General features: G+C 37.3%; 1 protein-coding gene across 1 annotated transcript in view; it reads left to right on the forward strand.

The window, feature by feature from the left end:
- The first annotated feature begins 1,650 nt into the window (after positions 1-1,650).
- LOC311049284 (natural resistance-associated macrophage protein 2-like) overlaps positions 1,651-14,805 on the forward strand; it is a 29,817-nt gene continuing 16,662 nt past the window's right edge. Inside the window, exons 1-7 of the mRNA XM_084062815.1 lie at positions 1,651-1,808; positions 8,977-9,060; positions 10,427-10,566; positions 11,815-11,934; positions 12,221-12,340; positions 13,815-13,921; positions 14,076-14,146. Of these exons, the coding sequence (XP_083918941.1) occupies positions 9,027-9,060; positions 10,427-10,566; positions 11,815-11,934; positions 12,221-12,340; positions 13,815-13,921; positions 14,076-14,146 (592 nt within the window). The 5' untranslated portion in view covers positions 1,651-1,808; positions 8,977-9,026. The remainder of the gene's footprint in view (positions 1,809-8,976; positions 9,061-10,426; positions 10,567-11,814; positions 11,935-12,220; positions 12,341-13,814; positions 13,922-14,075; positions 14,147-14,805) is intronic.

A 14,805-nucleotide genomic window follows, 5' to 3' on the forward strand; every position in this document is an offset into this window, starting at 1 on the left:
TTTTTTTTTTTAAATAAAAATGTCTTCAAGATTTTATTTTTTTCAAATAGCAGATCTACAAGCTTACAACGCGTTGCAAATCTTCTCTTATGAGGGCCCCCTAGCACAAAATATGTTCGGGGAGTGTGTGTGTGTGTGTGTGTGTGTGTGTGTGTGGGGGGGGGGGGGTTACATCAGACCACACCGAAATGTCAACCGTGCTATTTTATCTCAGGTGGATTTAACTAATTTGCGGATTAGTATTTAGGTCATTATAACCTTTAAATCACATACTGTCTGAACTCTGTGAGTCTTGGATAGAGTCCCTCTATGATAGAGTCCATTGGGAGTCTATTGACCAATCAGACTGCTTGAGCAGTAGCACATGGTAGTACAGTGTGTGGGTAGGGTTGCCATGTCCGCTTATTATAAGTGACTTTGGGCCTGTTTTTCTGTAAAGTTGATTGCTTCTAAAGTGTAGTTGCTTATTTGGGCTTGTTTCTTAATTTAAACCATTGTTTAAACCAGTGTTTCTAAAATGTATGTATTTTATTTGTCCACGGACCCCTGCACCCTATTTGTGTTGTTAAAATGTTCAACAAAATATTCCACATTTTTCAAATTTTCTTCAAGATATTTTTGTTGTTGAAAATAGCAGATCTACAATCTCACAGCACGTTGCATCGCGATGTGTTGTGAGCTTGGAGATCTGCTATTTTAATTTCAAATAGCCCGATGGTTTAAAGGGCTTATGTCGCTCCTAACAGGATAGGTGGGCACCAAGGAAGAGTGGGCACATTGGTGTTAAATTGGCACTATTTAAAAAATAAAATAAAAAATGAAATATTTGGAAAATGTTTAAAAATCAAAGTAAAGAATACATGATTAGAACATGCTTAAACATTCGACAATTAAGGTCTAGAATATTTCTACAATTGCTACAAAACCTGTATATCCAGTCATTTTGGTACATAAACAAGAACTTGAAGAATAAAATTAAGTCTGGTACAGTATGATGTACCATGCATGTTTACATCATGTATACTTTACATAACGTTTTTTTTTTTTTTACATTTTGGACAAAATAGACAATTTTACATCGAGGTGCCCAGATGTCCCTATTCTTCTCTGGGCCAGTTGCACCAGTGCGTTCGAACCCTTAGGCTAAGTTCAAACTTAGCCTAGTTATATGGCTTTAAAAAAGCCATTTAAACCATTTAGCCGGGAAAGTATCTGTGTCATTTTAGATTTATTTGGCTATTCAAAAATAGCAGATATACAAGCTCATAGCGCGGTAGATCTGCTATTTATTTTTTTAAATGTAAAAATATGTGCAAATCTTTAAATATATGTATTTTAAAAAATATGTATATATATATTCAAAGATTTGCACACATGTTCACGATTTGAGCTTGTATATCTGCTATTTTTAAATAAAAGAAAAAAAAAAGAAAAAAAGAAATCTAAAATGACAGAGATGCGTTCCCAGATTGACTGGATTAAGCTATAACTAGGCTAAATTTGAATTTAGTGTGAGGTGGTGGTGCAACTGGCCCCTGGGCTTGTTTCCATAGACCCTCGTTGCTTATTTCTCTCGCCAACACTGGCAACACGGTGTGTGGGCCTCTGTGTGCTCAGTCTAACCTGCAGGAGGAGGTGACATCACAGAGACATGGCCAGTGTCACAGAGCCAGCAGTGTGGGACAGCTACAGCTTGTTAACTTAAAGAGATAACATTCACTGGAGGACAGGACACCACCATCACAACACAGTGGATCTAAATACGGCCGCCGTTTTACTAGTTCCACCTCCTCAACCCCAACAGAAAGGTAACGATGATGTTCATCATTATTTACTATGAAATTAACCAGGATTAGCATCCGCAGCTAACTTGAGCTAACAAACTCAGCAACCATAGGAACTACATACACTTCAAGCCATTGATCCTCCTGACAGATATTATTAGGTGGCTGGGTTTATGGGTCATTAACACAAGAAGATAGAGATCCTGTCAGGTGTCGTGTGTGTGATGATCAAAGGTATCTGGAACACTGTCTGGTCATGTCAGGATAAAGAAGGACAAAAACACTCCATAATAGAACTATGAGCTATAGCTAATGTCTAGTAGCTACATCCAGCAGCTAGCTACTGTACAAGATTATTAGAGGTGATAATAAAGAATAAAGATGTCCAGTCTAAATGGAAGTGGGATTTAGTTACAGTGGGAATGTGTTTTATGTGAATTTGACTATCTTTTAAAAGCGATATTAGGTTTGTTATTGGTTGAGATTCATGTTGTTTATGCAATACATTGTGTTCCTCTGGAGCCAATGGCAAGGGAGAACACAAACTTTATAATATTGTCTATATTTCCATAGCCTCTACTTACATTCCATGGGTTTTATAAAGTGATATTATTGTTATTGTTATTGGTTGAGATTCATGTTCATGCAATACATTTTGTTCCTCTGGAGTCAATGGCAAGGGAGAACACAAACCTTACAATAGAGACAGTACATACACATACATAGCTTACTTACATTCCATGGGAATTATAGTTACAGTGGGATTGTTATGTGAATTTGACTATCTTTATAAAAGTGACATTATTATTGTTATTATTATTATTATTATTATTATTGTTATTGGTTGAGATTAATGTCATGCAATACCTTTGCTCTTGTCGAGCCAATGGCAAGGGGAGAACACACACACTTTATAATACAGTACATACATACTTACGTTCCATACATTCCATGATGTCAAATGCAATTCATTATTATTGTTTTGAGTAGCTGTGCAGTTTATATTAGGCTGGTTGAGAGAGGAACTGTCAGCATTGTGGAGATTGTGCTGGAGTTGTTATGTTATTAAATGTTACTGTAGTTTGACAGCTGTTACTGTTGTGTTGCAGTGTGGACAAGTGGTCTTGGTTCTAATCAGTGGTGGAAAGTAACTAAGTAGATTTACTCAAGTACTGTACTTAGGTACAATTTTGAGGTATTTCTTCACTTCACTGTGAGTATTTCCTGTTTTCAGTAACTTTGACTTCCACTACATCTCAGAGGCAAACAATTTTGTTACTTTTTAGATTTTGATTATTATTACAAAACACACATTAACCACTTCATCCCTATATACATTTTATACATTTCAAAACTTATGCAATGGGACATTCTGCGTAATGAATGAGTACTTTCTGCTTTTGGTACTTTTAAGTACATTTTGATACCAATACTTCAGTACTTTTACTCAAATAAATGGTGAATTCCGGACTTTTACTTGTAACAGTAACAGAGTAGTTCTACTACATTGATTGCCATATATTGGTACTTTTACTCTTCCACCACTGCCCACATTGTCATCCCAGATGAAGGGTTTATTATGACAAGTAGGGCTGGGCTATAATATCAATATTAAAACAATATTGTGATATGAGACTTGATATTGTTTGTCTGGGATTTTGGCGATTGTTGTCTTTTCCTGGTCCGCATCTGTGTCACTTTAGATTTATTCGGCTAGCAGATCTACAAGCTCATAGTGCGGCACTTGGTGCCGCGCTATGAGCTTGTATATCTGCTATTTTTGAATAAAAGGCGTTCTATTATTTGCCTTTGCCAACTTAGTTATTACATGGGCATTATTGATAATTAATTATTTAAAAAAAAACTTGTCGTGTAAATATGTAATATTTAAAGCAATATTCATCCCCACAACATCGTCACAAAATTGATATTGAGGTATATGGTGAAAGATATTGTGATCTTTTATTTCGTCCACACATCAGTGATGATGATTGATTACCCAGCGTTATAATGCCAATCCCTCCCCCTCTCTCAGTCCCCATCCTAATGGAAGGGGTTTGTCTTTGTTTACATTTGTTATACATAGAAACTAAAGATGGAAACATTGATTTGCTGCTGTTGTTGTTGAGATGTGCTCATGGGTGTTTCTGTTGTAACTGTAATTATTATACTGTATACGTATTCAGGCACAACACAAATCACACCAGACTGGCTTTAGGAATCAAATGTGAATGCGTTTGAAGTTGGAACTGAATTCCTTTACTCTCAGTCTGTGGTTTTGTGAGATAGCCAAATGCTAGTACATTTGGACACTGGTTACTTATTAGCAGTGGTGTAAAGTACATTTACTCAAGTATTGTACTTGAGGTATTTTTTACTTAAGTGGATCATAGACTTTTACTTCTACTGTACTCCACTACATCTATGAGGAAAATATTGTACTTTTCCTCCACTACAATTATTTGAAAACTTTAGTTACTATTTACTTTGCAGATATAAATTATTATATTATAAAACATACATTAACCACTTTTGCCCTATTATATACATAGGTTATTTGAAAATAGCCGATCTACAAGCTCACAACTGCGACGTGTTGTCGCGATGCGACATACTTTTGGTACTTTTACTCTAGTAACATTTTGAACACAGGCCTTTTACTTGTAACAGAGTATTTCTACATAACGGTATTGATACTTTTACTCAAGTAAAAAATGTGAGTACTTTTTCCACCACTGCTTATTAGCCCCTTTTCTATTCTAAATGTGTCTGGTGAAGTAATGAAGGTAACCAATAACAACATCAAAGGAATCTTAATGCGGCTGCTGGCATTCAGTACCTGGCTGCACTGCTTAGTGCTTAGTGTTATCCCCATCTATGCCATAGAGACAAACATACTGTAGAAACTAAAGATAGAAACATTGATTTGCTGCTGTTGAGATACATACACATGCTCATGGGTGATTTCTGTTGACTGTAATTACTATTATTACACTGTTTTATAGGCACTACAAAAATCACATCAGACTGTGGTTTTAGGAATCAAATGTGAACACTTCGGAGCTGAATTCCTTTGCCCTGTGTCCCAGACAATCTCAGTTAGTGTCTTTTTTTGTAAGATAGCCAAATAGCTAGTACATGTTGACAGTGTTAGCCTATATATTATGCACCTACAGTACTTTTACTGTTTTGTTTTTATTCTGTATACACATACCTGCCAAAACACACAGGCCCTGATAATGAATAGTTTGCGATTGATATATCACATGTTCTATATAGTTCTTCTATATTCCTTTTTTGTTTCTTTTCTTGTTTTGTTACTTTTTAGTAAAAAAAAAAAAAATGTTGGTTAATTGTTTGAATGAAATACATCTACCAAGTCAAACTCATGTCTCATTCTTTGTGAGTATGCACTTGATCAATTAACTGATTAGTTTTCTAATGAATTCTGGAGGCCAGCCACTGTCGTTAAAAAAAGAGGAACTTTTTGCATTGTTTTGCACTGTCTGCTAGTTTACAGTAGGCCTAGTAGTACTGTGTGTGCCCCACAGATGGGTGAGGCATTCGTGATCACTCGTCAGTTAGGGAGGTGACATAGATAGAGGGGTGATTGTGTAAACTGTTATACGCAGATTATGTCTACTCTGTGTTCTGTGAGGCCAAGGGTTTGTCACAATTATTACATCATTATTTGAGATAATCACAATCATTTGTCATAATTGTTTCCCTTCATCTGTATAAATTAATTTTCCCAAAAAATTTTAGCTGCGGGAAAATAGAAGTATACTTTTTTTTTTAATGATTTGTACTTTATTTCACCTTTTTTATACAGACATACAGTACAGAATAAATAGAAGTATACTTTTATGAAATATGGCTTGTTTTAACCATAGTACATTCATTGTTACATTTTATTAGATTTGTGTTAGATTTTTTTGTTTACAAAACCCTAAAAGAAATTAATTTTGATTTTTCCAATGTTCAATGCCAAAAGCCACAATTAAATTGTTAATCGCAATGATTTGTGTGACAATTAATCGTCAAGTAAAGTGTCATGATCGTGACAGCCCTAGTGAGGCCAAGGTTTTAGGGAAAGTTGGCCTTGAATGACTAGTGTATTGTACAGTATTACACTATAGTCTATCAGCTGTGCCCATTCCAATTTTACTGTTTTAAAAACACCTCAGTAAACATATTAGCCTAATTATAAATCGAATGTTTTGACGTGGTAAATCTGACACTGCATTTCACTCACCTTATTTCTCTGAATTAATCTTAATTCATTTTTGTTCGTTAATGACCTGGCATCTCTATTGTGGCCATGTAACTATAGGTGAAAATTGTCAAAGTTGACAAAAGCTTTCTAAGATGGAGAAAACAGCAGATCTACCAGCTCACAATGCTACGCATCGTGACATGTTGTGAGCTTGTACATCAGCTATTTTTGCTATTTGTCACACAATGACGTATATAGGGCTAACACACCATATGCTATTATTATATTTAATTATATTATTATACTATACAATCGTCTTAATTTCTTCTCTTATTATTCTTTAGATGTCAAAGACAGTGTTTAGTTATGGAATAATACAGAGCATGGCACCTGTCCTGGTATGACTAGAATATGAGCCACCCAAGTGAGCTTTGCAGAGCCCTTACTTTAAACCTCAAATAACCTCTACTTCATGTGCTTCAGTGGAAAGGAAATCAGACCCACTGGTTAGCCTTTATAGTCTCTCTCTAGCCAACAGCCTATGTTTTTAATAGGATTAGGTGATAAGGAAAGACCTTATTTGAGTGGTAATAATGGTATCATTGCTTTAAATTAACATTTCACACTCATACTGAGAAATAAATATAGATTGTACTGAATTACTTAACCCATTCAATCCGGGAACGCTTAGAGTGTCATTTTTGATTTTTTTTGCTATAACCATGATTTTATACTTTGGGCTATTCAAAAATAGCAGATATACAAGCTCGTAGCGCAGCACCTTGTAGATCTGCAAATTGTTGTTTTAATTGTGAAAATGTGTTCATTTTGAACTCAAAGCTTTGCTTCTGGGGATTCTATAAATGTCTTCTAAATCCTAACTTTATGTTGCTATAATATCAGTGGTTCTCAAACCTTTTTCATGTCAAGCACCCCCAAAATGATATGTATTTGGCCGTGGTCCCCCATCTCAAAATATGTTGTTCCAGGGACCCCCAGAACCAAAGATTTGAGTTAAAAATGTTCACGATAAAATAAAAAAAAAGCAGATCTACAAGCTCATACCGATGGCACTCGGTGCCGCGCTATGAGCTTGTAGATCTGCTATTTTTGAATAACCAAAGAAATCTTAAAAAGATTACACAGACGTGTTCCTGGTCTTTTTAGGTGACATTAGGTGAGATTAGGTGACAAGAGAAGACTTTATTTTTGGCCGGTAATAATGGCATCATTGCTTTAAATTAACATTTCACACTACTACTCATTACTGAGAAATCAATAATAGATTGTACTGCATTACTTAAATCACATTTTACCGCAACCCTTGTTTTTCTTACACAATGCACATTCAGCCATGACTCAGGGGAAAGAGCAGACGTGGGAGTCATGTGGTTTCTTACACACTCACATGCTTCCAGAGAGCCTAGAGCTTATGTTCTACAGAGAGCGTGTTCTGTTCTCCAAAACAACTGATAACTTGGGACTGTGGTGGTGCATATTGTGGCTGTCAGGCAGAAACCTTGTATCTCCATATTTAATCTTTTTTTTTAAATGTTTTTTTCTTTTCCCATGAATGAATGTCCTATTTTAAACTTGTAGATCTGCCAATTTTGCTATTTCTTATTATTTGTTTTGATAGTTTTAGATTAATATCATTCCCAAAATAGGGACGGACGCCAGTTTGAAAGTGGTTAAGTCTGTCTGTGGGTTTTTTGTAAATATTTAACCGATGAAACGTTTTAACAAGAGCTTGCGATGAAATAATATAAATTGGATCCATTTGGAACACAGGTTATTTTTTTCCATTTCCTGAAAATTAACGTTTTTGGACATAGGGCCCTATCTTGCACACCGCCTTACCCCTTATCCCTGAATGTTTTTGCATTTTTTTACTATTTTGAAAAACATTTTAAAATAGTTAAAATAGCCAATCTACAAGCTCACAACGTGTCGATGTAGATCGGCTAGTTAAACTATTTTTAAATGTTTTTCAAAATAGTAAAATATGGCTAATAGGTTTAGGGATAAGGGGGTAAGGCAAGATAGGGCCCCACATGTTTGTACTAGTGTTGATTTTGACAGCAAATTTTGATTCGGTTTTAGTCATAGACTTTTGAATCAAATTCCATTTAGTTTTAGTAATATTTTAGTCATCTGAAATGTTTTACTGTTAGTCTAGTTTTAGTCGACTAAAATATCATAAGATTATAGTCGACTAAATCTACAGTTCATTTTGTCGAATTAAAATGTATTTTGGTGGTGCCGTGATGGCGTCGTAATGCCTGATTATACACTCGGTTGCATGCTGTGAGCTTGTAGCCGATCTACAAGGTCACAACGCATTTCGCGCTGCGAGCTTGTAGATCTGCTATTTTCAAAGCGCAACACCCGATTGCAACCAAGCGACTTGTCTTTTAGTTCTACTGGATCTCTTCTCCACTCACTCCCTATATTTTTTTGTCTTTCTTTTATTTGTTGACGAAATTGTCAATATATATAGACTTAGTTTTAGTCATCATAGCTTAGTTTTTATTTAGTTTTCGTCAGTGAAAAAAGGTAGTCCACGAACATTTTTCGTCATAGTTTTAGTCGACGAAATCAACACTGGTTTGTACTACTTACAGCGATGATGACTTGACATTTCAGAACCAACAGTGGGATGATTGGGAAGGACAGCTGGAACACAGAAACCGGGGCGGTCAAGTTTTCTGAAGAGTTTTCTGAAGAGTTTTCACATTTTTGTGGACAGAATATATGGCGACATGACATTTCACGTGTTTTTCCTTCTGCTGAGTCATTGTTTGAAAAAAAAAGGAAACGGTTCTTTTTGCACAAATGCTGCTGCTTAGTCATGTTAGACTAAAGTTCAGAATGCATTAGAGTCAGTGCTTGCTGCTTGGTGATCTAAGTACTGTACACCACAAAAATATATATTCTTTCTTATTCTGGCTGTTTTTTTTTCTTCTCGTATTTTAGGCAGGCAGATATTCCTCCCTCCTTCCCCAGGACCCTTGTAGCCTGCGCTCATGATGGCTGGGCAAGATACAGACCTCCTGGAAGGTAAGTGCTTATGATAACAGAAATGTGAGCGCTGCACCTCTGACTCTCCCATATGTCATGCAGTGATGGAGGTACTGTACTGCATGGCTACATGGCAGTGTGCTTTCTTTACAGATTTAGATTAGTTTAACCACTTTTAATTAACTCTGTGTCCCTATTTCTGGCATGTCGTTATTGGTGAAAATGTAAAATTTTAATTCGTAATTAAATAAATAGTTTTATTCATGTATTTATTCTTAATAGTGGAAATAGCAGATCTACAAGCAATGCTTGCTTAAAGCCTCAATATTTAACTTTTTTTTTATGAATAAAATGTAATTTTGTCCAATCTGTAGGGTAGAGAAATACAATATAACTTATTCAATTGGCGTGGTTGTATTTTGTCTCTTCTATTGAGACATTTAGATCGTGTCAAAGGTCTATGTCTCACCTAGACACAGGATCCATCTGACACAGATGTATTTGTATAGTGCAGGGACATTGCAACAATAATGGTATCACGTTTTTTTTCTCTCTCTCAGTTCTCCTCAGTTTTTTTTTAGAAATAGGAAGTTGAGTCATTGAGAAATATAAAGGAATTAAGGTCATGGTTAGAGATCAGTGGATTGTAGAGACAGTAGTAGAAAAGACGTTGGCGAGATGAATGAACACTCCAGACTAAGTGAGTAGTACTTGTTACCGTTTGTAACTTGAAGATGAAATAATTCTTAATACGTTTATATTGGAGGCTGAACCTTTGCTAAATTCTGTCTTGTCCTACACTCATAAATAAGGCTGTTGCAGTGGCTCAAAACCGGGTTTTTGTTTCCGTCTTTGACTTAAATTAGAACAGAGAAAAGTAGTCGTGCAGATTCACAAACCACAAATGAGACGGTTGCTGGATCAAAGGATCAACACTCGTAGAAGGAACAAAGCAGATCTGCACAGTGTAGCTCCCTTAAGTGCAAATCTATTGTCCAAACAAAAAAATTACTCACTTGTTTTTGTTTGAATGTGCCAATGCATTTGTACTTAAGGCTACTGTATAGTATGCAGATCTCCTTTTGTTATTTTAGGCCTACTCTCCTTAACGTCTCGACTCGTAACACCTCGCTCCCTCGCTGAAAATGGATCTGACCTTTTGTGGAGTCACTTGTTGTTTTGTTCAGTTAATTTGAAAAGTCATAACACATGTTAAAACTTCTCGAGGATATGACACAATAAAGCCCAGAACTTATTTCCATTGTGGTCCTCTTGCACATATAACAAGTACACCTCATAACATGACAGCCATGTACAATGTACAATCCAACGACAAGACAAATTACATTTAACCGACCTGAACTGAACTGAAAAGTTTTTTTTGCCAATTTCCTCATGTTCTTAGAGGAGCCTCCCCAGGATAAAGGAGCCATCCAGACCACCCAGTACAGCACTATCTCTCCCCCAGCGTCGCCGGTAGTTGAGGATGAACCCTTCTCCACGTACTTTGAGGAGAAGGTGCCCATTCCAGGAGATGCCGAAAAGGTACTTATAGCCATAATGTGCCTACTATATGTGTCTTACATTAACCCATTAAGACCGGAGGCCGATTCTACTAATGCCTTCTAAATCAGTAGTTCTCAAACTTTTTGTAATTCAAAATTATTCAACATTTTCAAACACTTGCAAGATTTTTTTTTAAATCGTGTGAGATCGTATATCTGCTGTTTTTGAATAGCCAACACAAACATCTAAAATGACACGTTTGATGTTAATGTATATGTGTCTTACATTAAATCTACAATAGTATTTATGTAACCATAATGTGCCTACTATACTATATGTGTCTTAGGTTAAATCTGCAACAGTGTAACACGGCATAGCTCGTGATCCACAGGGCCTTTGAGGTCACTTCGGTCCAAGAGTTCAACATTTTTAATCCCTGTCCAAGTGGGTCAGATTTTGGGTAGTTAAAAAAACCCAAAATATATACAGTATTGTGAGCACTTTGATAATCTATCCGTGATCATAGAATTATCTTGGCAAACATTATGTTAGTTATCCACTCGGGTAAGGATTTTGAACTCTTGGGCGACTTGGGGATTAGAGTAGCCTGGGATCCAGCCTGCTTCGCTACGTTCGGCGGACTTTTTTTTCTCTCTTCGCTTCTCAGTCTGCAAAGCACCCTATTGACTCGTTTTGCAGAACTGCACTGGAACTACATATGTTACGTTAGGCAACGTCGTTGCTGATTGGATGTTGTTCAAACGAATGACGAATCACAACAATCAGACCAATCAGAAGCCACGGCACGATTCCAGCCGTATGCCATGTCCCGCCTCCCTTGGAGATAGGAGGCTTTCCAGACTGATAAGTGAAGAGAGAAAAAAAAGTCCGCCGAGCGTAGCGAAGCAGGCTGGATCCCAGGCTAGGATTAGAGGATAGACTTGTGCTAGTCTTTGGAAGATACGAGTTTCAACGATGACATTGAAAACACAGAACATTCAAAGAAGATGCAGTGCACCCTGCCGCCTGATTCATGATAGTCTATGCCTGTCATTCACTCTCAACATGGATATAAAAGTATAATATGCATTCTTCAGGTGGGATTAGATCCTATATTTGGACATTATAGCTTACAATAATATGTGGGACTGTCGGTCAGATATTGTATTTACAAAATAAGATATAATTTAACTATGAAATGTAACTTATATCGACTGTAGCATGGAATTGTATATTAGAAGCAAAACATTTTTAAAAAGTGTTAAATTCTGTGTGTCTTTCGTTCAGATCTTTAGTTTCCGTAAACTGTGGGCTTTCACTGGACCAGGGTTTCTCATGAGCATCGCCTACCTGGATCCAGGAAACATCGAGTCTGACCTGCAATCTGGAGCTAAAGCAGGCTTTAAGGTCAGTGGGGGAAGAAGTACTCAGATTCTAGGAAAAGTAAAGCTTGTAGATCGGCTATTTTTGGAGCGCGACACCCAAGCACGGCCAAGCATAAAATGACTTGTCTTAGTTTTACTGGATCTCCTCTTTTCTCTCTTCTATTTGTTGACAAAATTGTCAATATATGTAGTCTTAGTTTTAGTCAGCACAGTGAAAAAAGGTAGTCGATGAACTTTTTTCGTCATAGCTTTAGTCGACAAAATGAACACTGCTATTGATGCTGTCTCTCTCTCTCTCTCTTTCTCAGCTCCTATGGGTCCTGCTCGGGGCCACCATCATCGGGCTTCTATTGCAGAGGCTGGCCGCCCGCCTGGGAGTCGTCACCGGCATGCACCTCGCTGAAGTTTGCAACCGGCAGTATCCCACTGTGAGATTTACCTTTTTTTCCTCCCCCTTTTTTCTTTATTTTATAATTACTTTGACTTTAAACCTCCATCCAGTCACCGGCGGGGGGCTAGCTCAGTGGTTCTCAAAAGTGTTTCAAGTCAAGGACCCCCAAATCAATATGTATTTGGCCACGGACCCCCATCTGAAAAGGTTTTGTGCCAGGGACCCCCAGAAGAGAAGATTTGTGTTAAAAAAGTCAAAATTATACACTTTCTTTTAAAAATAGCAGATGTACAAGGTTGCTGTGAGCTTGTATATCTGCTATTTTTGAAAAGCCAACGTATAAAATATGGATAAAGTCGTTACAATTGCTGTGATGCTGTATTAACACATTTTCCTGGGGACCCCTGGAACCCCCGCCAAGGACCCCTGGGGGTCCCTGGTCCCCACTTTGAGAACCACCGGGCTAGCTGACATGGGAACGACTTGTACACTTTTAAAAACAATGTTAGATTAGTATTTTTATGATCACAATTGAGCAAGCCCTTTCCCATTTGAAGTTTAATAAGGTTTTTTGGCAACACTGCTTGGCTCTGTGTGCTTTGTGCTGTAGTCTGCACTTCCTAGAGAAGGAGCACAATGCTTGCACAGTGGAGGAAATTCTAGACATTGCAGCCTTTTAACACCTACGGTAAAACAGTCCGCTTCCATTGGTCCAGACCCAGAATGTCATTTTGATATATTGTTTCTTGTTTCACTAGTTCAATTCACACTCATACAGTCGGGGCCAAAAATCAAGCAGCCCATAATTCGCCAACAAAGATGATATTATGTAATGCCTCTTAATTATTTGTAATGAAGTTATAGGGAAATCGAATATCTGCCTCTTATAGCCTTCTACAGTATGTCAGAAACCATAGTGTCCCATTTGGTTTTGTTCTGGAGCACATATCGGAGATGTTTTCAACATTGAATTATGATTAAAATATTTTGAATACCTCTGTGTTTTTTATGTATGTACCAGATGTCTAGTATGCAGAAACATTTTGTGCGGTTGTGCGTGTAAAAAAGCCTCCTATGGCCTCTTACCCATCACCTCCCCCTGGTGGAATTATAGGATGCCTACTTATGCAATTTTTAGACCACAGTCTAGACATTAACGTCCAGCTTTTCATGTAATGTAGCACCTTTTGAACACCTGTTAAAACAAAAAAAGCAGAAGAAGATAATTATAGAGAGAAAAAGAGACGGACATTACGCCACTGCCATTTTATTTCCATTGTCATTTGTTCTGTGCACTTTCACTGCCCACGTTGACGCAAGGAATTGAGACGAGAGGCTTTCACACTTCCCCAAACAAACCACACTTATCAGTCAGATTCCATCCGTATATGAATACAAACGATAACAATATCTTGAAGCTGCCAGAGTTAAATTCTTATTTCTAGGATGCTTTGTAATCATTCATTACATTTTGGGTGTTTAATTTGATTATTTGTTGTCTTCTCTCTCAGGTTCCACGTATTCTCCTTTGGATTATGGTGGAACTGGCCATTATTGGTTCAGACATGCAGGAGGTCATAGGCTGTGCCATAGCCTTCAATCTGCTTTCAGTGGGCAGGTACTGTACTCATAATATTGATAATACATTGACAATAATACATACAAGAGAAAACTACCCTGCTTGTCCAGAACTTTGTTTCTGGGATATTGAAATTGTCCATTAATTGAGACAATACGGTTATATTTATATATTTGTGTTTGTTTCCCCTCAGGATACCACTGTGGGCAGGTGTTCTCATTACCATCGTTGACACGTTTGTGTTCCTTTTCCTAGACAAGTATGGTACGTGATTCTTCAATGAATGCAAGGTCTGATCAAAGCATTCTAAGACTTTGCTTTCAACCTGGCGTCCCGAATTTGGGCAAGTCGTCGTTATAGTCAAACATATTACAAACTTTTCAAAAATAACAAATTTACAAGCTCACAAGGCGTGTCATTACGTTGGGTCCGAGCTTGTGAGCTTGGACTCAAAAATCTGGCATTGGTCGGGCTCCTCTAAAGATGATTGAGTTCCACTTTCAGCAATAAACCATTTTCACATAGCTTGCATTGATTTCTCCTAACCATCCCTCAATCAAATCAAAACCTCTTTCTAAAAGTTCTAATGGACGATTCGACAGCTAGGTAGGTACGGTGTCACCAGCAGTACGTATACTGTACATCAGGGGTCTTCAATCTTTTCAGGCCAAGGACCCCCTAACTGAGAGAGAGATGAAACAGGGACCCCCACTATATATTACATAAAATTGTGTTGCAGATTAAAGCTTTTCATAGATGTTGGATTCATATTAATGTGTATTTTCAGACATTTAACAACGTAAACCATCAATACTTAGTGAAATTTCACTCTGTAGTTGGTCTGCTCGTTTTTCCCTCTTTGCCGAAAATAGCAGATCTACAAGCTCACAACGCCTCGCAGCTATTTTCGGCTCAAGTTGTCC

This window comes from Gymnoscopelus microlampas, assembly GCF_963454915.1.
Source record: "Gymnoscopelus microlampas genome assembly, chromosome: 7".
Lineage (NCBI taxonomy): Eukaryota > Metazoa > Chordata > Actinopteri > Myctophiformes > Myctophidae > Gymnoscopelus > Gymnoscopelus microlampas.